Below are 25,000 nucleotides of genomic sequence, written 5' to 3' on the forward strand. Positions count from 1 at the left end.
TCACTACTTGCGTCCCTCTTAAGGTCACTGACGTTTGTACTACCTGTTACTATTAATTTTTCTATTGCTGATATTATTACTAGTCGTGCAACGGCTCCTCTTACTACTACTACTATCTCTCTCGCAGCTTGTACTATGTATGTTACTATTACTGATAGTATTACTAATGGAACGGCGGCTCATCTACTACTACTACTGCTTTTATTTTCCTATTCCCGTTCCGCACAAGATGGGGAGAGAGAGAGAGCTTTTTACTTTGTCGTCTCTCCCTCCCCCCCTCATATCTCCCCTCTCCCACTTTCTCTCCCTTCTCCCCCTCTCTCCCCCTCCCCATCATATATCCTCTCTCCCACTTTTTCCTTTCCCTTTCTCTCCCCCTCCCCTCTCTCCCCCTCCCCTCTCTCCCCCTCTCTCCCCCCTCTCTCCCCCTCCCCTCTCCCCCCCTCCCCTCTCCCCCCCTCCCCTCTCCCCCTCCCCTCTCTCCCCCTCCCCTCTCTCCCCCTCCCGTCTCTCCCCCCTCCCCTCTCTCCCCCTCCCGTCTCTCCCCCCTCCCCTCACTCCCCCTCCCGTCTCTCCCACCTCCCGTCTCCTTCCCCCTCCCGTCTCCTTCCCCCTCCCGTCTCCTTCCCCCTCCCGTCTCCTTCCCCCTCCCGTCTCTCCCCCTCCCGTCTCTCCCCCTCCCCTCTCCCCCTCCCCTCTCCCCATCCCCTCTCTCTCCCCACTTCTCTCCCTCTTTCCTCTCTACCCTCCCCCCATCTCCCTCCTCCCCCTCATCTCTCCCTCGGAGTGATTGTCTGAAAGGTTCGCGCCCGTTTGGTACCGCTTTCAGGGAAGGGACCGCAAGTAACACAGACACGGATGAAAATCTATGAAGAGTGCGGGATTCGAACCCGAATGCGAGACCCGCACGCGATTTCAAGGTGACCAGTAAGGATGAGGTCATCTGAGGTCAAGGGAGATCACGTGACCTTGAACTGGAAGTGTGATGACGAGGTCATCTGAGGTCAAGGGAGATCACGTGACCTTGAACCGGAAGTGTGATGACGAGGTCATCTGAGGTCAAGGGAGATCACGTGACCTTGAACCGGAAATGTGAGCTTTGTGTGTGTGTACCTAATCGTAGTATACAGGAGAGGAGCAACGCTCGTCGGGTCCCGTTTACTATTATCTAATTTTCTAACATACCTAGACTCAAATTCATGTACGGTTCCAACTTAATCTATATCCTTGATTACCAATTACCATATTGAGATTTTAAATCGTGTATGGCTTCAGCACGGGCTGTACCACCTTCCAAGCTGTTTCACATATTTATTCATCTTTATGGAAAATGTATTTCTTCACATCCATCCTTTTGACATGTGCTCTCTCGTAATTTACTTCCATGCCCTCTTAAAGCCTTCCCATCATTAATCAGATCTATTCTGTCAATACAATCACACAGTGTGTATGTGCGTGTGTGTAATATATATATATATATATATATAATATATAATGTGTGTATTTACCTAGTTGTATTTTGTGTGTGTGTGTATACATATATTTCTTTTAGCTTAACTGTTGCTGTTGTGCCAATTTGGTTCTTGTCTAATGGCCTCGCTTAATAGTCCTTCGCCTAATTGTCTCGCTTCCTATTTTTCACATTTCCTTGTGAGGCTCTGTTGGATTTCAGTACGAACTTCCTGCAGAGCGAGCATCTTCAGAAGAGAGAGGAGTGGGGCGAGGACGAAGAAGAGGAAGAGAGCAAAGAGAGAGTACGGGGGTGGGGGTCGTGAGAGGTGATATGGTTTTTTTTTTTTTTTTTTTTTTTTTTTTTTTTTTGTTTTTTGTATTCTGGTTGCCGAGGGAGATTGGACGTGAGGACTGGAAAGCAGTGGGAAACGAAGCTCTGGTAACTTTGTTGTGTTTATTTATTTGTTTTTGTTGTTTCTGGCAAACCGTCGTAGTGAAAGAACTTTTTTTACGGAGTGGACTCGGAATGGCTGATTGATGGATTAGATAACGCAATCCCTTTCCTCTTCCCCACTTCACCTTTCCACCCTCCTTCTTCTTCCTTTCCCCTCCCCTTCCTCTCCCTTCTCCCCTCCTGCCTCCCCTTCCTCTCCCCTCCTCACCTGCCTCCCCTTCCTCTCCCCTCCTCACCTGCCTCCCCTTCCTCTCCCCTCCCTCCCCTCCCCCTTTCTCTCCCCTTCCCCTTTCTCTTCCCTTTCCCTTTCTCTTCCCTTTCCCTTTCTTTTCCCTCCTCCCCCTTCCTCTTCCCCCTCTCCTTTCCTCCTCGCTTCTCCCCTCCTCTTTCCCCTCCTCTCCCCCTCACACTCTTTCTCCTCTCTACTTCCTCCTCCCCTTTCCCCTTTCTCACGCCTCTCTTCCTCCCCTCTCTCCTGTTCCTCGCCCTCTCCCCTTCCTCTCCCTTCTCTCCTCTTCCCCCCCCACCTTCAGTCCAGTTGTTTTCGGCCTGAGGCCCAACATTCGCTCGCAGTACTTACACCTTCCCCCCCTCCCACCACCCCCTTCCCCTCGATGGCCCCGAGGAATGCAGGGGGGGGGGAGGTCCATGATCGTGGGAGGAGGAGGAGGAGGGTGAGCGAGAACGGGACTAGGATTGAGGGAAGCGGGAGGAGGAAGAGGAGGAGGAGGACGAAGAAGGGGAAGATGATGATCAGGAGGAAGTAGAGGAGGAGGAGGAGGAGGAGGAGAGTGAGCGAGAACGGGAGTAGGACAGAGGGTAGTGGGAGGAGGAGGAGGAAGAGGACGAAAAGGAACTGAAGTAAGAGTGAGGGAAGCGGGAGTTGGAGTAGTAGGAGGAGGAAGAAAAGGGCGAGGAGGAAGAGGACAGGGAGAGGAAGAGGAAGAAGTAGAAGAAGAGAAAGAAGGGAGAGCGAAAGCGGGAGTTGGATCGAGGGGGACGAAGAAGAAGAAGAAGAGGAGGAAGAAGAGGGTGAGCGAGAACGGGAGTAAGGAAGAGGGAAGCGGGAGGAGGAGAAGGAAGAAGAGGACGAGGAGGAGGAGTAAGAAGAGAAAGAAGAGGAGGAGGAGTAGAAAGAGAAAGATGAGGAGTAGGGTGAGCGAGATCGAGGGAAGCAGGAGGACGAGGAGGAGGAGGAGAGGGAAGAAGAGGACGGGGAGGAAGATGAGGGTGAGTGAGCACGGGAGTAGGGTAGAGGGAAGCGAGATGAGAAGGAAGAAGAAGAGAAGAAGGGTGAGCGAGAACAGATAGAGGGAAGCGAGAGGAGAAGGAGGAGGAAGAAGAGGAGGATGGTTTGCGAGAACGGGAGTTGGATGGAAGGAAGCGGGAGAAGGAGGATAAAGAAGAGGACGAGGAGGAGGAGGGTGAGCGAGAACGGGAGTAGGATAGAGGGAAGCGGGAGGAGGAGGAGGAGGTGTTGTCGGTTGTGAGCAACCACACCTGGTTCTGGGTCCCTCATTCGTGGAGTTGACTTCCCGAGGTGCGGATGTCCCCGCCAGTTTCTCTTTTCTAGTCTCTTTTTCGCCGCCGCGGCCTCCACCGTCCAGCCAGGTGGTCCCAAAGCCAAGTCAAAACATTTCCCCAGTGTGTGTTTATAATCGTCAATAGCATCAAATTGAGTGTGAAGTTTTAGTGGTTTCTAGTTCAGTGTTATGTTTAGTGTTTGAGTGGTGGGTTTTAGTGAGGTCGGTATTCCCTTGGGAGGAGGAGGAGGAAGAAGGAGGACGAGTAAGGAGGAGGAGGAGGAGGAGTTTGTGTGTGTGTGTGCGGGCCATGTTAACTTGGAGCAATGCCGAGCCGCGGTTTCTTCTCACTGCCCTTGCACCCACAGCACCACCACCACCACAACCACCACACAGGATCAAACACCACCCTCCAGAAGTCGCCCTCGAATCAACACCATGCTACTGACGGAGGTAGACCTCCTTACCTCCCCCTCCAGGAGCAACAAGCGAGGTTCTTCAAATCGCAGCCCCAGGTCCTGTACCCCCAGATGCCCCCACCACCGCCCCCGCCCCAGCAGAAGGCCAAGAACGGTTGGGGCTCGGCCTTCGGGCTGAACAGGGCTCCCAAGTCGTCGAGGAGGACCTCGACCTCTTCGAGGTCCACCTCGAACTCGTCGAGGACCACCTCCGGGTCTGTTCCCGTTACCTCCTTCTCGGGGCCGTCGTCCTTCCCTGGCACCCCGAGCAGGAACGGTGGAGGAGGAGGTGTCTTTTCGAGTGGCACTTCAACCATGGGGTCGTCCCGGGGCCAGACCCCATCTGGCCCTTCGAGTCTGCCCCACAACGACCCCCCATACCTGTCGCCCCCACTGCGCTACGGGTCCTACGACAGGAGGACGGGGCCGGCGTCCCTTCCGGGCCACTTCAGTCCTCCAGTGCTCCCCCACCGCCAGCAGCAGCAGCAGCAGACCCTCAACGACTTGGTGAGTTGGGCTTACTCCTTCCTCCTTCGCCAGCGCTTCCAGCCTTGGAGAGCCGACAGCGACGTCCTTGAGAGGTCAAGTCGTAGATGGGATAAAGTCGAGAGAGAGAGAGACGAGGAGAAAGAGAAAATGAAGTATGGATAGCAGATATCGTCTTCAAGGACAGAGCCGAAAATAAGAGAGAGAGGGAGAGGTACAAGTTATAAAGCAAATAATCCTCCTGTATATATTTCTCTGTGGAGAATTTGGGGGAAGATTTGAGAAAACATTTGAGTGTTTTCTCTTTCTTTCTCTTGTGTGTTGGTGGCGTCATCGGAAACGTGCTTTTCTCGCAATCCCTTAGTCGCCGGTTCGAATCCCGCACTCCTGTCCGATTCCCAGCTGTGACTGTGTGTTACCTGCTCCCCAACAGCACCACATAGTACTTAGGGCAAAGGTGACGGCTTCGGCCGCAACTACACAGTGGAAATAATTTTATGGATAGGGATGACAGGTGGTGAGGGACATGGAACTGTCTAGTTTAGGCCTTAGGGTCTCCTGCAGTCTTCTCTATGTTCTTTTGGTTGCTTTAAAAAAAGGTTAGATAACTATGGATAGGGATGACGGGTGGTAATGGACAGGGCACTGCCTAGTGTAGGCCTTATGGTCTCTCGCACTTCTTCTTCTTCTTCTTCTTCTTCTTCTTCTTCTTCTTCTTCTTCTTCTTCTTCTTCTTCTTCTTCTTCTTCTCATTCTTCAGATTATTATTCTTTTTCTCATTCTTCAGATTATTCTTCTTTTTCTCATTCTTCAGATTATTCTTCTTTTTCTCATTCTTCAGATTATTCTTCTTATTATTCATATTCTGATTGTGAATCTTCTTCTGAATCTACTTCTGGTAATTCTACTTCTGTGTCTTCTTATGCGTCTCCTTCATCTTATTTTTATTATTGTTATTACTACTACTACTACTACTACTACTACTACTACTAATGAACGTAAAATATTTTCTCCTTAGGTAATTTTTTTTTTTTTTTTTTTTTTTTTTTCTCCCATTTACTAGGGAGACAATTATATTTTGTTTTATGTTAATTTGTTTGGTTTTTGGGTCTATTTGATTTGAATTGCACCGCGGGTCAGCTCTTTGCCACACCCTGGCTGGTTGCACATGTTGTCCATTGGATTTTTTCGTTGTTTCATTTGTTTTCTTCATTGTTTTCTTCATTTTTATCATTATTCATTTGTATCTTGCATTTTGGATGTCGGCAAATTATTCTGTTCACACACGCACACCACACATACGCACACCACACACACATACCACACACACGCACACCACACACATGCACACCACACACATGCACACCACACACATGCACACCACACACATGCACACCACACACATGCACACCACACACATGCACACCACACACATGCACACCACACACATGCACACCACACACATGCACACCACACACACGCACACCACACACACGCACACCACACACACGCACACCACACACACGCACACCACACACACGCACACCACACACACGCACACCACACACACGCACACCACACACACGCACACCACACACACGCACACCACACACACGCACACCACACACACACCACACACACCGACACTACACACACACCCCACCCACACACACACCACACACACACACACACACACACCCACACACACACACACACACACACACACACACACCACCCACACACACACCACACACACAGACACCACACACACAGACACCACACACACGCACACCACACACACACGCACACCACACACACACGCACACCACACACACACAGACACCACACACACACACACACAGACACCACACACACACACACACAGAGACACCACACACAGACACCACACACGCACACACACACACACACACACACACACACACACACACACACACACACACACACACACACACACACACACACACACACACACACATATGTGCCTCCTTTCATATATACTGCTAAACCTCTCGGACACACATATGCACACACACGCACGCACGCACGCACGCACTCACAGGAAAGGCCTTTCCCCCTTATAAGGGGGTGTGGCCGAGCACACACCCACAGCATAAACATGAAGAAATTATTACATTTTAGTATTTGCAACTTTAACGTTGTAGATCACTCGTAAAACTATTAGTCAAAATAAAATAAGTAAGTATGAGTCTAAAATGTGTATGTATAATATATATATATATATATGTGTGTGTGTGTGTGTGTGTGTGTGTATTTGTGATGGGATGATACCAAAAATATTTTACAATTCGGATACGAGTATCGATACTGCTCTAAGCTTCCGACTCCGTTACTAGTCCGATTCCGATACTTGCAATGATTATAATTCATGTGGTTATTTTCAGGTCCTGCACAGTTGGTTTGGGGAACAAAGACTATATGAACAAAATACATTTAATCATTATCCGATCCTAAAATTCAGAGTATTATCGGGACTCGTATCGGAATCGTTGGAAGTTTTGGTATCTTCCTATCACGTGTGTATATATATTTCAGTTTACTCATGAAAATGTCTTCATTGAGACGAAACGTTGAGCTCAAATTATGGAAAGAAATGGAAGAATACAGTGATCTAGCTTCAATTCACCCGGTTAATGGCAAAACTCTAATCACGAAAATACGAAAATACGAGGAAAAAGCTGAATAACTACAACAATGCTGTCGTTTTTAACTCCACATGTGTGTGTGTGTGTGTGTTTGTGTATATATATGTATGTATATATATATATATATGTATATATATATATATATGTGTGTGTGTATATGTGCGTGTGTGTGTGCGCGCGCGCGTGTGCAAATTGTCCATCTGGTGGCATACACTCGCGCGTTGAGAAATACGTAAGAGCTTTGTAGTTGCCAAATGGCGCCAGGTATTGCATTGCATCAGTTTCTTACGTCCACAGCTGTGCACATCATTATCATGTGTGTCTGTTTGACGACAACCTATGTCGCACCACCCCTGCAAACTTCTCTATCGTGTGAGGCGTGGAAGTGGTTGAGGGAAGTTGTCAAGCGGTGGACTGCGGATGGATCATAGGGGTCTTTCTCTCTCTCTCTCTCTTTTCTCTCTCTCTCTCACACACACACACACACACACACACACACACACACACACACACACACACACACACACAATTGTTAAATAACGCAAGTCATTATGTAATTGTTTTTATCTTAGTTATTATTTTATTTTATTTTTATTTGTTTTATTTTATTTTTGGGGGGTTCTGTCTTCTTGGTCAACTTCCTTTGGATGGGGGAGGGGGGCTGAAGTAAAAACACAGCATTATCGAATGTTGAAATATATTAGAAAAAAAAGTCCATGAGAACAACATTTTACCTGTAACCACACACACACACACACACACACACACACACACACACACACACACACACACACACACACACACACACATGTATATATATATATATATAATATATATATATATACATATTACATATATATGTATATATACACACACACACACACACACGTATACACACACATGGACAAAACTCCCACTGGAGGCACCCACACCCCGGCCTCCTCCTCCTCCTCCTCCTCCTCCTCCTTCTCCTTCTCCTCCTCCTCCTCCTTTTCCTCTTCCTCTTCCTCCTCCTCCTCTTCCTCCTCCTCCTCCTCGAGTTCATGGCTTCCTAACCCATGGCACCTCTTTGGTAACTTTATCACTTTGTGCTTATTTATTTGTTTGCTTATTTATATTTTCTTTATTGTCTCTGGTTGTAAGTTTCAAAAATCACTTCACGAAGTCTGGTAAGACCTGTGTGTGTGTGTGTGTGTGTGTGTGTGTGTGTGTGTGTGTGTGTGTGTGTGTGTGTGTGTGTGTTTTCACCTAATTGTTATGTACCGAATAGGAGCAACTCTCCAATTTATCATCCGTAGCCTCTTATTGTACAGTTCCGACTTAGTCTGTATCTTTGATTTCTAATTATCATATTTAGATTTGAACTCGCGTATTGTTTGAACTTGGGCTATATCACCTAAACAATTCCAAGTATTTATGAATCTATAGAAAATGTATTTCACATCCTTTACACATCTTTGTGTTCATGACCTCTTAAAGCACTAAAGCGTGTTCGTGTATGGTGTCACCCCCTTCCTCCCTTCCTTCAACGTTGGTAATCCCATGGTTTTAAGTCTACCTTGATGATCGATCCTCGTACGGCAATGGCTCCTTTCTCTGTCTCTACCTTTGTAAAGGTGTCGAGAGGGCTGCTGTGGCTACAGGCTAGTAATGGGTCGATACTTTTTTTTTTTTTAGCGATTCCGATACTGTTCTAAACTTCCGATTCCGATAAATGGTTAGTAAATGCCATTTTATAAAGTATTTGTTTCTCAAAACAACTGCTCGGCCTGAGAAGAACCATGAATTAATTACGGATATCGGAATCGGAAGTTTAGAGAAGTATCGGTACCTGTATCGGAATCGGATTTTTGGAGCATTATCGGAATCTGAACTTAATAGCAGTATCGGGACTCGTATCGAAATCAGAACTTTACATCAGGTATCGGAATCGGCGGAACTTTACCGCAGTGTCGGGACTCATAGTATCGGAATCGGAACTTTACCGCAGTATCGGGACTCGTATCGGAATCGGAACTTTACCGCTGTATCCGGACTCGTCTGTACAGACACACCGAATTCGTACATTGTCCCAAGACCTTCCTGTAGGAGTAGGAATCCACGAACACGCCCCCCCTAACTCGCCCCCACCTCCTAGTTTAGGGGCGTCGACGATCAGGAGGGGGAAATTAAGATGAATTTGCCTTAGTTTTTGCCTTAAATTCACACACGCACACACACACACACACACACACACACACACACACACACACACACACACACACACAGCGTCCCCACTTCTTCTGACGAAGGACCTGTCGGGTTCGAACCTGGATAAAAGTTGAAGAACCTGGAGCAGCGGGTTGAGGGCGCGCACCTAGCAACCAACCCACATGGGAGCTTGTAAGGGGCGTTGTTTGCGGACCTGATCAGATTCTCAGGGACAATAGATTTCCCATGGAACTGGTCCCTGTGGCCCCTGATATTTTTCCGTTTGTGTGTGTGTGTGTGTGTGCGTGCGTGCGTTCTTTCTCCATGGGCTTTATTCACGTGCTGCATACACACACGCGCGCGCGCGCGCGTCAAACTTGCTTAAGGTGGGATAATAACAACTGCTAGTGCTGAAGTGTTTTCTTTTTTTCTTTTTTCTTTTTTCTCCGTCACGCGGCTGCTGCTGCTGCTGCCGCTGCTGTGGTTCCTCAAGACTGGAGATCAGAACGGGAGTTTGCTCTTTCTCTCTCTCTCTATCTATCTGTCTCTCTTCACGCACGCACATGTACAAGATCTGAGCTCTCATCCCGGAGGGTAATACCTGTCGATCACGATCCCAACACGTGATTCAAGACCATGGTGAATCACACACAATGAGAATTGAAGAGTGACAGGGCCCCTCGAGTGTTATTCCTTTCATGTGCACAGAAAATAAGTATACACACGTACACCCATGTACACACTCAAGCACATGTACGCACACGTACACAAAGGTACACATACGTACACAAAGGTACAGACACGTACACAAAGGTACACATACGTGCACAAAGGTACAGGGACGTACACAGGGGCACACATACGTACACACATGTGCTTGTATACACAAACATACTTGTGTACATGTGTTACACACACGTACACATATGTACACACACGTATACAAACGTTCACACGTACACACGTGTGCACACACGCACACAAAAGTACACACATTCACCGCAGCTGTCGTTAGTCATGCTTGAGTCATCTGTGTGTACATCGACTCCACTTGTAGGTACCACAGTGGTCGGTGGAGCGTTCCTCGTCCATGATGGAGAGAGACAGAGTTCGATGCTTCCTCTGGGATGGGAATTTTTTTATATTGTTATCATTATTATTATTATTATTATTATTATTATTATTATTGTTGTTGAAGATAATAATGATAATGTTGTTGTTAATCTTGTATATATTTTCGATACTGTCTTGTAATTGGTTTGTTTGTTATTGTTATTATTATTATTATTATTGGTAGTGATAGCAATATTACTGTTACTATTTTGTCTTTATTATGAGCATATTTTCATTTGTGCAATTCTTTATTCATTTGTTTGTTTATTTGTCTACCCTATTTTGTATTTGTTTACTTATTTTTGCTGCCTCCGTACCACTGTTTTAAAGTTTCAGTTCAACATGTCCTAACTGTAACATTTTTGTATTAGAGAGAAAGAGAGAGAGAGAAGGAAATAGGGCAAGAACTGGTTTACCCACAGTGATTAACGAATGGAATAGACTTTTTAAAAGATAGATAAATTCATGGATGGGGATGGCAGGTGGTAGAAGACATGGAACTTCCTAGGTATTTCTCTGTCTCTCTCTCTCTCTCTCTCTCTCTCTCTCTCTCTCTCTCTCTCTCTCTCTCTCTCTTTGTCTGTCTTTATGAATAGGAATGACTGTTGGTAAGGGACATGGATTTGCCTAGTGTAAGCCTTACGGTTTCATGCAGTCTCCTACATTCTAATGTTCTTATGAGAGACAGAGAGAGAGAGAGTAAGAAAGATAGAGAGAAAGAAAGAGAAAGGAAGCGGGGAGGGGGGAGCAACACACCTGCGTAGTCGTCGTGCTACTCCTGCAAACTTAATGTCCCTTCTTCCTGATAGGGCAGGATCAAGTTTGTCTGTAGGTCGTTTTATTAGCCTCCAAACTCCTATTCTTCCTCCTCCTCCTCCTCCTCCTCCTCCTTCACCTCTCCCTTCTCCTCCTTCACCTCTCCCTTCTCCTCCTTCACCTCTCCCTTCTCCACCTCTCCCTCCTCCACCTCTCCCTCCTCCTCTGCCTCTCCCTCCTCCTCTGCCTCTCCCTCCTCTGCCTCTCCCTCCTCCTCTGCCTCTCCCTCCTCCTCTGCCTCTCCCTCCTCCTCCTCCTCTGCCTCTCTCTCCTTCACCGCCTCTCTCTCTCCTCCCCCTCTCCTTCCTCCTCTGCCTCTCCCTCCTCCGCCTCTTCCACTTCCTCCTCCTCCTCCTCCTCCTCCTTCCACTTCCTCCTCCTCTTCCACTTCCTTCTCTCTTCCTCTCCCTCCTCTCCTCCTCCCCCTCCTCCTCCTTTTCCTCCTCTTCTACTCCCTCCTCTCCTCCTCCTTTTCCTCCTCTTCTACTCCCTCCTCTCCTTCCTCCTCCTTTTCCTCCTCTTCCACTTCCTCCTCTCCTTTTCCTCCTCCTCTTCCACTCCCTCCTCTCCTTCCTCCTCTTCCACTCCCTCCTCTCCTTCCTCCTCTTCCACTCCCTCCTCTCCTTCCTCCTCTTTCACTCCCTCCTCTCCTTCCTCCTCCTTTTCCTCCTCTCCCACTCCCTCCTCTCCCTCCTGTTCCTCCCCGTCCTTTTGTTCCTATTCCTCCTTTTTCTCCTCTTTCTCCTCATCTTCCTCCTCCTTTTCCTCCCCTCCTTTTCCTCCTCCTCCACCTTTTCCTCCCCTCCTCTCCCCTTCCTCCTCCTCCTCTCCCCTTCCTCCTCCTCCTCTCCCCTTCCTCCTCCTCCTCCTCTCCCCTCCCTTCTCCTCCTCCTCCTCTCCCCTCCCTTCTCCTCCTCCTCCTCCTCTCCCCTCCCTTCTCCTCCTCCTCCTCTCCCCCTCCTCCTCCTCTCCCCCTCCTCCTCCTCTCCCCCTCCTCCTCCTCTCCCCCTCCTCCTCCTCTCCCCCTCCTCCTCCTCTCCCCCTCCTCCTCCTCTCCCCCTCCTCCTCCTCTCGCCTTCCTCCTCTTCCCTTCCTCCCCTCCTCTACCTCTTCCCTTCCTCCCCTTCCTCCTCCTCCTCTTCCCTTCCTCCCCTTCCTCCTCCTCCCCCTCCCTTTCTCCCCTTCCTCCTCCTCCCTTTCTCCCCTTCCTCCTCCTCCCTTTCTCCCCTTCCTCCTCCTCCCTTTCTCCCCTTCCTCCTCCTCCCTTTCTCCCCTTCCTCCTCCTCCCTTTCTCCCCTTCCTCCCCTCCTCTTCCTCCCCTCCTCTTCCTCCCCTCCCCTCCCCCTCCTCCTCTTCCTCCCCTCCTCCTCTTCCTCCCCTCCTCTTCCTCCCCTCCTCTTCCTCCCCTCCTCTTCCTCCCCTCCTCTTCTTTCCCTCCTCTTCTTTCCCTCCTCATCATTCTCTTCCTCATTCTCATCCTACTCCTCTTCCACATCCTACTCCTCTTCCACCTTTTCTCCTCCTCTTCCTCCTCCTCCCCTTCCTCATTTTTCTCCTCCTTCCACTTCATCCTTCTCGTTCTCCTCAGCCCCATGTCTTGGGCATTTCCATTGCCATCGTCATCATCATCGTTCTCCTCTTATTTGTTCTTCTTTATTTTTATATTAATAATAATTATTATTGTTGTTGTTGTTGTTGTTGTTTACCTGTCCTCACGAAGTAGGGTCATGCTCATCCTTGAGCTCTTCGACACGTCGTCTTTGTTAAGAAGAACCAGCTCGGCCTCGGTGACTCACCCGGCCAGCGATTTGGCGACAGCTGGCGTCGGCGTCGGCGCCAGCTGGCCTCAGACCCATTTCCGGCACCGCTCTGGCCCCCCTTTTTCTCCTTTTCTCCTTTTCTTTCCTTTACTCCTTCGCCAGGAGAAGGTTCCTCTACTCCGTCCTCTTCCTCCTCCTCCTCCTCCTCCTCCTCCTCCTCCTCTTCCTCCTCCTCCTCCGTCAGTGCCTCCTGCAGGTGTCGCGGAGCATGCCATGGAGGTCGGCTCGCCCCTCTTTATTTATTTATTTTTTTTCTGTGTACTTGTTTATTGTTTTATGTTCTTCGTCAGTTCGATCCTTTCTTCTTCGCCTTCTTCTTCGTCTTCGTCTTTTCCTTCTTGTTCATCTCTTCACAGACTCTTTGGTTTCGATCACTTTATTATTATTTTATTTATATTATTATTATTATCATTATTATTATTGTTATTATTATTATTATTATTATTATTATTATTATTATTGTCGAGTTTTCGACCACTTTTTGTGTTTATTATCAAGTGCTCCAGTGCCAATAATATTATAAAATGCTCTCTTTTAATTATTTTTATTATTTATGGAATTCTCTCATTAATTATTTTTGTGACTAAATCCCTCCCTCCCTCCATTTTCCGTTCTTATTTGCCTCCCCGTCCTTCTCTGTCTGTCTGTGTCTGTCTGTCCGTCCGTCCCTCCCTGAGAATTGTTGCCGTAACCTACCGTCTTTTGTTTCCCAAGAGGAATGTGCCACCCCACCCCACCCGTTTCGTTCCGTATTCATTGTTTGGTTAATTATTTCTCTCTCTTTCTCTGTCTCTCTCTCTCTCTCTCCCTCTCTCTCTCCCTCTCCCTCTCCCTCTCCCTCTGTCTCCCACACACACACACACACCCTCACAATCTTCTTATCTTTCCCTCATTTTTTTCTTCTCTCTCTCTCTCTCTCTCTCTCTCTCTCTCTATATATATATATATATATATATATATATATATAATATTGTGTGTGTGTGTGTGCGCGTGCGTGCGTATATCGCTATATGCTTCGCCTGGAATTGGACAGAATCAATACTGCAAACTGTATCGCGTGGCCTTAGGAGGAGGAGGAGAAGGAAGAGGAAGAAACGAAAGAACATGAGGTAATGGAAGAGGAGGAAGAGAAAGAAGTGGAGGAGGTAATAAAGCATGAGGAGGAAAAGGAAGAAGCGAAAGAAGAGGAGGTTAATGGAAGAAGATGAAGAAACAAAAGAACGAGAGGGGGTAATAGAGGAGGATAGAGAGGAAGAAGTGAAAGAAGAAGAGGAGGAAGAGAAAGGGAAGGGGTTAATGGAAGAGGAGGAGGAAGAAGCGAAAGAATAGGAGACGGAGAAAGAGGAAGAAGAAGAGAGGGTAATGGAGGAGGAGGTGGCTTAGAGGGAGCCTTGACCAGAATAAAATTGACAAAGGTCGTCGTCGTCTTCTTCGTATTGGCGGCTTCAAAAATTGGCGGTTGTGTCCCTATGGGCGAGTTCTTAAATTGGCGTCTTTTTAAGTTGGTGGACGCGTTCGTTTTGGCGTTTTTTGAGATTGGCGGATGAATTTCCGGCCAATTTCGTGTTAGAGGGGCGAGATGACATCACGATTTGTCCCCCCGCCCCACCCCCCTTTCCCCCCACCCAAAAAAGTACCCAAATGGCGCACATCTGATCACGTAATTCTCTCTCTCTCTCTCTCTCTCTCTCTCTCTCTCTCTCTCTCTCTCTCTCTCTCTCTCTCTCTCTCTCTCTCTCTCTCTCTCTCTCGTCGCCAAAAAAGGCTGTCTTCGCACAGGACTGGATTTTCCCTTGGAAATAAAAATAATAATAACAACAAATAGATAAATAAATACATATATTTTCTCTAATTGTAAGCAGGATATTACATCTTCAGTCGTACTTTTTTCTTCTTTTTCTTCTTTCTCTTCCGCTGTTTCTGCCTCTTTCCTTTTCCTCCGCCTCTTCAATTATGTCTTCTCTTTTTATTGCTCTTCTTCCTTCTCTTCTTCCTCTTCTTGAAGAGGATTTTTTTTCTTCTAATTCCTGTGGCTGGAACACACACAGTTTGTCAGCGAAAGGTTTAAAGATGTGAATATATAACATCCGGTCGCATCTGCTAAAAGTAATAATAACAATAGTAGTAGATAATAATGATATTAAATAATTGATAATAGTGATAACAGTAATGAATAATAATTATAATAAAAATTTAAAAAACGCTCAAGGCTTCGTAATGTTTAAACGTCAGATTACCTTTTGCTCTTTGTTTAACCTTTTACTCTTTGGAGAAAGAGAGAGAGGGGGTGGACTGCGGTTTCTTTGTTGAGCTGTCTAGGTTTTACAACTATTCTAGTCGAGTTTTAAAATTCTAAATTGTCTAGAAAAGGAAAGAATAAGGAATGTACCAAACGTTCACTCAGTTTTGTGTATGTGTCCTCTCTTCCTCTTCGTCGTTCTCCTATTCCTCCTCCTCCTCTTCTTCCTCTAGGTGTATTAACTTAATTGTAGCATACGAGAATATATCATTTAATTAGCAAAGAGTTATGGAAAACAGCGCTCGTGGGGCCCTGTCTCCTACTGTAGTCAAAAACTCAACCAATATTCTCAGTTTTTTTTTGTTTTTTGTTTTTTGTATATATATATATATATATTTATATATATATATATATATATATGCATATATATAATTTATTCATTTGTTTACTAGTGTTGACAATTTAGGAGACTTGATTTTGGCAGTAAGGAGTGAGCTGAAGGTCTCTCTCTCTCTCTCTCTCTCTCTCTCTCTCTCTCTCTCTCTCTCTCTGACGTGTGTTTACCTTATAGTAATATACAGGAAATGGGCAATACTCGGAGTGTCCCGTCTGTCACTCTGCAGCCATCATCGAGCGTCAGTCAAGGAGCCCATGACCAGCCGGAAACCCGCGTCAGGAGGAAGTTCATGCGCGCCGGCCGGCCGGCCGGCCGAGGTGATAATAAGACGATTTCACGTCACCGTTACCCGTTACCGTTACCCTCGAGGCGAAGATGATAGTTCGAGTGGGACTTAACAGACGGGCTTGGGTCTTGTGACACACACTCTCTCTCTCTCTCTCTCAGTTTTTGTATGGTTGAGTGAGCACAGTTCGTGGAGGTGGTGCTACTGGCGACAACGAAGTTTGAAGTTCTTTTCCTGAAGAGGACGTGAACGAAGTGGAAAAGATCCTCTCCTGAAGAGGATGTCACCGAAGTGCGAAGTTTCTCTCAGGTCAGCCCAGGAAGAAGTGCCCCCATCGAGGGCGACCCTGGGGGTTTAGCTATGGATGCCAAACAAAGGGGTTCGAGGTGGGGCGTGGGAAAAGAAACTTCGAACAATTTCGAAATGATGAAGAATGGAGCCGCAAAGAGACGGGTGGGCTCGTGTGGATCTGAAGTCTTCCAGAACCGCGTTTGACAGACAGACAGACGGGTCCGCAAACCCCCTAAGGGGGGCGGGGGGCGCGGAAATTTACCAAGGGATCAGGGGATTTCAACATGTTACAATTGATCCTGTCATGGTTTTTTTTTATTACACAATGTGAGTGGAAGGGTGGTGAGGTAAACACCAGGTACCGTTGGAGTTTTATTGCTAACGTTTCGTCCTGAAAGGACTTCCTCGGAGTGTACACAAACAAATCTTTGACAGCTTATATACTCCCAGCTTACCTCGTTCCTCCCCGTTTGTCTTCGCTCCTCATGCACCTCCGTTCGGCATCACGAAGAACCAAGCTGGCCGTTACTCTCGCCAATTTGACAAATCCATCACGGTGGTTGCTACATGGATGTAAATTGATGTAGGCTGCCTCAATTACTTTTCTTCTCTGTTTCGTTATACCTTTATGTAGCACAATGCGTCTTATTAGTTATTTTTCCCTGGCTAGTTGCGTCTCTCAACATGTGGCGATGATTTGATTATTAGGTTGTAATGTCCACAAAGCTAGAAATTTTGAGAAACGCTGATCTAGAAAGAAAGTATTAGAGTCTAGACGGGGCGCAGATTACCCCAAGGCTTAGTCTAGAAAGGCTTCAGTTTACACTTATCTATTTATCTATTAACTTGTTTGTTTATTGACAATTGTTTACATTTATTTACGTAGATAGACGACCTTCTTCGTCTGCTTCTTCTTCTTCGTCTGTTTCGTCTTCTTCTTTATCGTCTTCATCGTTTTCTTGTTGTCCTTCGTCTTCTTCGTTGTCTTCCTCTTCTAATTCTTTTTCGTTCTTTTTGTCTTCTTTTCCTTCTTCTTCTTCTTCGTCCTCTCCTTTTCTTCTACTTCTCCGGCAGTCACATGTATTCATTAGGAACGTTCCAAAGTATTTTTTCTCATTTTGATTATTAAGCTGAAAAAGTCGTTGACGCAGTGAAATGTGTTAGTCATTACTCTAAAGAAAGAAAGGGTCGTTGGACTGAAGACGAACGAGCCATTTCTCGTTTATTTTATTTATTTTTTATATTTATTTATGTATTTTTATTTTTATATAACCTTTTATTTTTGTTGTTTTTATTCATTTGTTTATTTATTTATTTATTTATTTTTTTCTAATATATTCCCCCGATATAGTAACCAAGAACCATCAAGTCTATTGTACTCTCTATTTGGGTCATGGAACTTCGCCCGTACGTCCTATGGTCGCCGTTGCCTCTTCGTTCTCACGATTACTGAACATACAGTGGAGGTCAAAAGGTCGTCGACAATTTCTCTGTTACGAAAAAGAACACGCACAAAAAATAATTATAATAGTGCCAATAATTATTATAATGAATAACGAAGACAACAATAAAAAAAATGCGTAACGCTGTCGATAACAAATCGACTAACAAAACTAACAAGAAACCCGGAACCCTACAGCGGCCGGCAATGATCACCGGGAACCGAATGCCAGCCTCTAAGACTGATGCTCCTTTCCTGGGATTGGACAGGCTCTGAAGGGGACTATTAAGGCTTGTTTGCTCGCCTACGGTTCGTTGATTCCGGAGGGTGAGGGTGGAGGTGGGAGGGGACCTGGAGGTGGGAGGGGACCTGGAGGGGTGGGAGTGGATCAGAGGGGTGGATCTGGGAAGGAGTGGAGGGGCTCAGAGGCGTTCTATGGGGTGGAGGTGGTGATCTAGGGGGACTAACTAGGACCAAAGTCTATTGGAAAATGCAATAATGGTAGTTTACAAAAGGGGCCTATTGCCACTGAGCACTTGTTAAAGGATATTTATTAGGGTTTGTGTTGCGGTTCGGGAGGCGTGTGGCAGGAGACTTGAAGAAGCCTTCAAGATTGTTGAGGCTTTGGTAAAAGAAAGGAAGTGGAATTAGGGAGGTAAGTTTGCGCGAACGAATGATGAGCGATGGAGCAAGGGTGTTACTGACTGGACGCCGCGAGCTGGGAAGCGTGCAAGAGACGGAAGGTGGAGAGATGAGGTAGAGAAGTTTGCAGGAGTGGCGTGGCTGAGGTTGGTGCAGTCGTCGCGCAAGTCGTAGAATGGCATGAAAGAGGACTTTGTTCAGCAGTGGATTGGTTGGAGACACCATCAACGTTGAGGCGTTAGATCGCGGCTAAATCCTGGATCAGCAAAAGCCTGGATATCGTGGTACTGAGGGAAGTCAGAAGGGAAGCGGAAACACTGGTGCAGCTACAAGACCGTTACCGTTTCTTGTCACATTATTATTACTGTCACAGTCACTGCTAGTGTACTCACAAGACAGTTATCAATTGATCTGTCACAGTATCATTACCGTCACAGTCACTGCTAGTGCACTCCCAAGACAGTTACCATTTGATCTGTTACAGTATTATTACTGTCACTGTTGTCATCATTATTCATGATTTTGAGTGTAAAATGAAAGGGAAAGACAACCGCAGACAAGGAAATCAAGTATTTGAAAAAGAGCCGAACGTTGTACCATAAGAGCATGAGAGAGAGAGAGAGAGAGAGAGAGAGAGAGAGAGAACATAAGAACGGAATAAAATGCAAGAGACTATGAGACCTACTATACTAGGCAGTTCCATGTCCTTTATCACCTGTCATCCCCATCCACTACATGCTAAGACTATTCCATTTGTTAATCACTTAGTTAATAAACCAGATCTTGCCTATTTCCTCCTATTTTCAAATCCATGTCATGAGTCCTGCCCTGCCGTCTTAATATGATGACCTTGCCTCCTGCACCATCGTTACTTCATCCTCACATGGTGCCTTTGATTTTGATCAGTGAAATCGTTCACACGCAGAGACCGACCACCACCAACTACAACAATTCATTTATGTATTTTAAAACAATTCTTTATTTATAGTACACAATCGTGCACGCCAACAACGCAATGTAAGGGATATGTGGGGAAAATCAGATCCAGACATGGCGTTCCTCGGGGAGACGGGACTGCTCGGCCAGACAGTCTAAGGAACAACAACAACAACGACGACGATGACAACAGACTTTGACACGAGTGACTCATCTTAATTCCTTTCTTCCGTTCACGTCAAGGTAATAGAGGAAAACGAGCCTTATTGCCCCCGCGCCATAAAGGCGAGATTCCCGACTCCTCATCGTAGATTCTCGTCAAATGTTGTGAATTTCAAGAGCTGGAAAACGACTTCGCCTACAATATTCTAGACGTCCCAAAGGACAGTTCACCGGAGTGTCTGACAATCGTATTCTAGGTTTAACTTCTCTTTGTTCGTCGTTTAACTTCTCAATATGTAACGCAAAGGTGATTTGACATTTGGGCTTTATTTGGTGATTCGAAAAATAATAAAATGTGTAACCGAAGTCTTTTTGACTCAACAAACTCGTGTGAGTCACGTACGTGTGACCGGGACTTTAAGTCCTCAGCCCAGTTCAGGAGAGGTCACAGGGACCTGCCAAATCGTAATTGGGGTCGTGACCTCACTTCGTGGACCCAAGGCGGAGGGGGGAATTCTCCGGTGGCCGGACGTTTGGGCCACGGAGACGACCTTAGCTGGACATTTGGGCCACCGAATAATCAAATGTTGTATCTTTGTATTATATTTAGGTTAGGGGAGGTGCATTATAAGAAAGAATAGAAAAAATAATATGTTTGCTGGCCCAAACGTCCTAGAGTCAGTTCCCCCTGTCCCATGAGAAGCTTAAATGCGCAGCTTTTTTAAATTGAGCGACTTTGAACAAAGACTAAGAGTTTTTTTTTTTTTTTTTTTTTTTTTTCCCTCTCTGATTTCCTATGACAACAGCTGGTTGGAGAACGTTCTCGTGACGGGTGTCACTTGGTCTGCAGTGTATCACCCAGTTGTAATATCCAGTGTAGGAGCCATGTTCCTGTTTATCTCTCTCTCAAGAACTGGTTTACCCACCGAGTAGTTAACAAATGGAATAGTCTTAGTAACCATGTAGTAGTGAGCCCTGAAACAATGAGTTGTTATAAGAGAAGATTAGATAACATGAATGAGGATGACAGGTAGTAAAGGACATGGAACTGCCTCGTGTAGGCTTTATGTTTCTCTCACTATCTCTCTCTCTCTCTCTCTCTCTCTCTCTCTCTCTCGTTGTCGTCGTCAGCGCTAGCGAATGAGTCATGGTCTGCCTCATGCGGGGTGTTTTCTTTCATGGGGGAGAGGGCGAGGGAGATCGGGTGGGGGTGGAGGGGGGAGAGTATATCGATAACGCTCTACCGTGCTCCAACACCTCCAGTTTACGTAAGTCTACACTCAGGGGGTTCCTGGTTTCGCCCGGATACACGCCCGGGCGTGTTGTTAGGCAAGGAGGCCCATCAGCCCTTCCGAGTCCCCGACAGGACCTAAGGGCTGCCCCCACCCCCCACCCCCCTCACGAGGGCAGAGGAATGGGTCGAGATATTTATAGTAAGATAGAACATAAGAATGGAGGAGACTGCAAGAGACCCTAAGGCCCACACTAGGCAGTTCCACGTCCCTTACCACCTGTCATCCCTAGCCATAAAGTTATTTCATCTCTTAAAAACAACTCATAGTTTCAGCGTTCGCTAACTAGAGGGTGACTGAGTCTATTCCATTCGCTAACCACTCTCTTAGGTATATCAGTTCTTGCCTCCTATTTCCTTCTTAAACTTGAATTTGTACAATTAAAACCCATCACTACGAGCCCTGCCCTGCTGTCTTAATATGATGACCTTGCCTCCTGCATGACCCTTGTTAAAGCCCTTGACCCACTTGAAGACCTCTATTAGATCATCCCACAATCTACATCTTTCCAGGGAGTGTAAGTTAAGGTGCCTAAGCCTCTCTTCGTAAGGTAAAATTTTAAGCCCTTGTAATTTTGGAAGGGGGAACTTCGTAGCGCCATCCTTGACGACATCTGTGAACCGGTTCAATTGTAGTCGTTTATATTGTTTAGTCTCGCTGGTCGAGCGTCGCTACTTGCGGCGGAGGTCGAGGTGGCGGCAGTTCGATCCCTGCCGCCGGCGAGTTAGTGCTCTGTAAGGGGCACCGTCCTAGCCTTCTGATAAGGGAATTCGCAACCATGAAGTAAATCATCATCATTATATAGTCACGTTTATTTATTTATTTATTATATTTTTATGTATATTTTTTCGGCCCATTTCAGGGACACAACTTGGCCTTGTTTTTATTGTTATTGTTTGGAAGTTAATATTGTCTTCAGTCAAGTCATAGAAACCAGGTAGGATAGAATCGCTGGAGAAATAAATAGCTTCGCGTAGCTGCTGCTGTTGGGTAATGGGGCTTACGCAACCGGTCGGACCCGCTGTCAAGTCTCGCTGCATTCCGTCCTTCCACAATGGCAGACTTGCATTCTTTGTTTGTTCACCTCCGTATATTATTTATTTGTTATTGATTTTTTATTCATTTCGTTTTATTGTTATTATTATTCTTTTTATCAATGTTATTTTTGCTTTTATTTATTTGTATGTTTATGTATTGTTTATTTATTTTTTCATTTGATCATTTTTTTTAGTGTTTATTTTCATGAGAATACAACATTACTGCCACATTTTTTTATTAATTTATTTAAATTAGTTTTATTAAATTATATATTTTATTTGTTCATTTTGTGGCCAATACCACGTTTTCTTTCACATAATATTTTATAATTTTTTGTAGGGTTAAAGAAAAAGGGAAATTAAAAAGCATGGACTTATGTATGATTTATTGATTGATTTTGATTAATATTTTTCATGTTTTTGAATATGATATATTTATATATTTTGATACATCTTTTCATATTTTAGATACGATTTATTAATTTCAGCATTTTTCATATTTTATGTGATTTTTTTATCTTTTATTATCATTATCTATATTGGTACCAGGAATGGTAATTGGTTATTATAGAAATAGATAAGATATAAATTATAGCTTGAGGAATATGTACGTGTTCATAAGACTGTGTGCTTGATTTTTTAGCATTTTTTAAAATTATTTTAATAATGTTATTAATATTATTTTCTTTTTGTCATTTCAGGTAAGCGAGTTCGGTGCATGAAAGCGGAAATGAGGTGGTCGGGATCGAATTCTAGACCGTATGTACCAATATATATATATATATATATATATATATATATATATATATATATATATATATATATATATTCCTCGTTTTAAAGTTAGGGGGGAAGAAATTAGTGACACCTCTACGGAGCAAGGTCACACATAATCTACTTATAAGAGATATGTGTTCAACTAATCGACCTTAGTTTTTTATGTTCTTTTCTCGAGCGTCTGTGGGTAAGGGGGATTAGGACACTGTCACCGAAACCCTATTGCATGTCATGAAAGGAGAGGCACGCTTTGACACGGCCACCCCACCCCCCTAAAGATGTGGAAACTGGGGTTGGGGTGTGTTTGTATATATATATATATATATATACATATATATATATATATTGCTGATAACCACAAAGGAAACCGGAAAAAGGAACTAAAATTCCCAAGCGCTTTCGTGATATTTCACATCTTCAGGAAATGTGAAATATTACGAAAGCCCTTGGGTATTTCAGTTTCTTTTTCCGGTTTCCTTTGTGGTTATCACCAAATTATTGGATCACGTGTTTTTTTATATTTTTACATATATATATATATATATATATATATATATATATAGTATATATATATATATAATACACACCTACACACACACACCTACACACACACACACACACACACGTATGAATCACTCAGTCCACTACTACACAAAGGACTCTGCCACGTCACTCTTGCAAATTTCTCCGTCGGTTAGGTCATGGTCTCTTACAAAACGACGTGTCGACCTCGTCCTCCACCTGGCGCGCGCAGAGGCAGGGTCACGCTTCAAGTGCCACTTGAAATGACCTCTCTCTTTCTCTTTGTAATGTGGGTCCATGCATAAATGTTAGTATGCTTATGCCTTGACAGGCTCGCTTGATACCCGATAAAGATTACACACACACGCGCGCACATTGGATACATATGAACTCTGAGCTCTCATCCTGGAGGGTAATAGCTTTCGATCACGAGTCCAGCTCGTGGTCCAAGACCTGGTGAATTTCTCTCTCTCTCTCACTCTCACACACACACACACACACACACACACACACACACACACACACACACACGCGCGCGCGCGCGCGTACACAAAGCTAACCCGGCACCTTTCTGCTACATACACAGTCCATATGTATAGTATACATGCGTGCAGCACTGATCGGATCTGGCGATGAGGATCAAATGGCCGCCTTGTTTGTCCTCAATGTGTGCGCGCGCGCGCGCGGTTCTGATACTTACGTAGTTTCCCCGAATTCGATGGAGCGGTTCCGGCGCAGGTTCCTTGTTTCCTGCTGTTCAGCAGGTGGCTGGGATGCGTCAGCCGAGCAGGTGTGCTGCCACAGCTGTGCTCTAGATGTGGCACAGGTGTTTCTGGGGTTTGGGTGTGTGATTCACCACCACAGCCTTGGACCACGTGTTGGACTCGTGATCGATAGCTATCACCTTTCCGGATGAGAGCTCAGGTCATGTACGTGACCCGATCTATGGGCACTGTTTGCCCCGGTGTGATTATCGCACAACGATGATTGTTCGTGACTCAACGATGATCGTTCAACGATTGTCCAGAACACTGTTTTTGAATGGAATGTGGCTGTTTGACCTCGAACTACTGCAAAGTGCCAGAATAATATATAATCACAACTCACGCGCACACAGACACACACACACACACACACACACACACACACACACACACACACACACACACACACACACACACACACACACACACACACACACACTTCTTTGCCCACCAGAGTTAAAGTGGTGGTTCGCAGTTCTGCATTTTTCTTCAGCCCAGTGCGGGACTCGAACTGGGATCGCGTGTGTGGTCAAAACTTCGAATTGTTTATTCAGACCAGATTTTCCACCTTTGTGTGGGGTAGCCTTGTACTCTTTCTGTCTCTTACTCCTATATATTCCATTGCAGAAACAAAAGGAATTTGTACATGTTTATAAATGAAAATGACAAAAACAGTTCATTCGATGTAACACACACACACACACACACACACACACAGATCAGACTATACGTATTCTTGAGAGATGAAAAAGGGAGAGAGAGAGAAAGGGAGAGGAGACAGAGGGATGAAGAGAGAGAGAGAGAAAAGCCCTCGCAAGCTGGGTAAAAAAAAAGAAAGAAAGAAAACGGGTTGCGTGCGCTCTTTTGAAAATGGCGCACACGCTTGGTGAAACGTACATAATTACACATAACTACAAGTGCACACTCGTGCATGTACACACGTGGAGCCAGTAGTCTTGGTCTCAATATCGCAATGCCAAGATATTTCCATAGATAAATATCTTTCTCTTTCCCTCTCCCCATTTCTTTCTCTTTCCTTCTCTCCCTTCCCCCCCTTCTCTTTTCTTCCCTCCCTCCCTCTCTCTTTCCTTCCCTCTCCCTCCCTCTCTCTTTCCTTCCCTCTCCCTCCCTCTCTCTTTCCTTCCCTCTTCCTCCTTCTCCCCGTCCCTTCCTCTCTCTCTTCCTCTCTCTCCCTCCTTCCCTCTCTCCCCGTCCCTC

General features: G+C 45.7%; 1 protein-coding gene across 6 annotated transcripts in view; it reads left to right on the forward strand.

Moving 5' to 3' along the window:
- Positions 1–25,000, forward strand: part of GckIII (Germinal centre kinase III) — a 169,618-nt gene that overhangs the window by 100,304 nt on the left and 44,314 nt on the right. Inside the window, exon 1 of one of the 6 annotated variants that reach the window (XM_076212918.1) lies at positions 3,550–4,394. The exons of the other annotated variants lie outside the window; for them this stretch is intronic. Within the exon in view, the coding sequence (XP_076069033.1) occupies positions 3,756–4,394 (639 nt within the window). The 5' untranslated portion in view covers positions 3,550–3,755. Of the gene's footprint in view, positions 1–3,549; positions 4,395–25,000 lie in introns of those variants that run through there. 6 annotated transcript variants of the gene reach the window in all.

The sequence above is a fragment of the Oratosquilla oratoria genome, chromosome 30 (genome assembly GCF_046742065.1).
Source record: "Oratosquilla oratoria isolate Oo_2021 chromosome 30, ASM4674206v1, whole genome shotgun sequence".
NCBI classification, from domain to species: Eukaryota; Metazoa; Arthropoda; class Malacostraca; order Stomatopoda; family Squillidae; genus Oratosquilla; species Oratosquilla oratoria.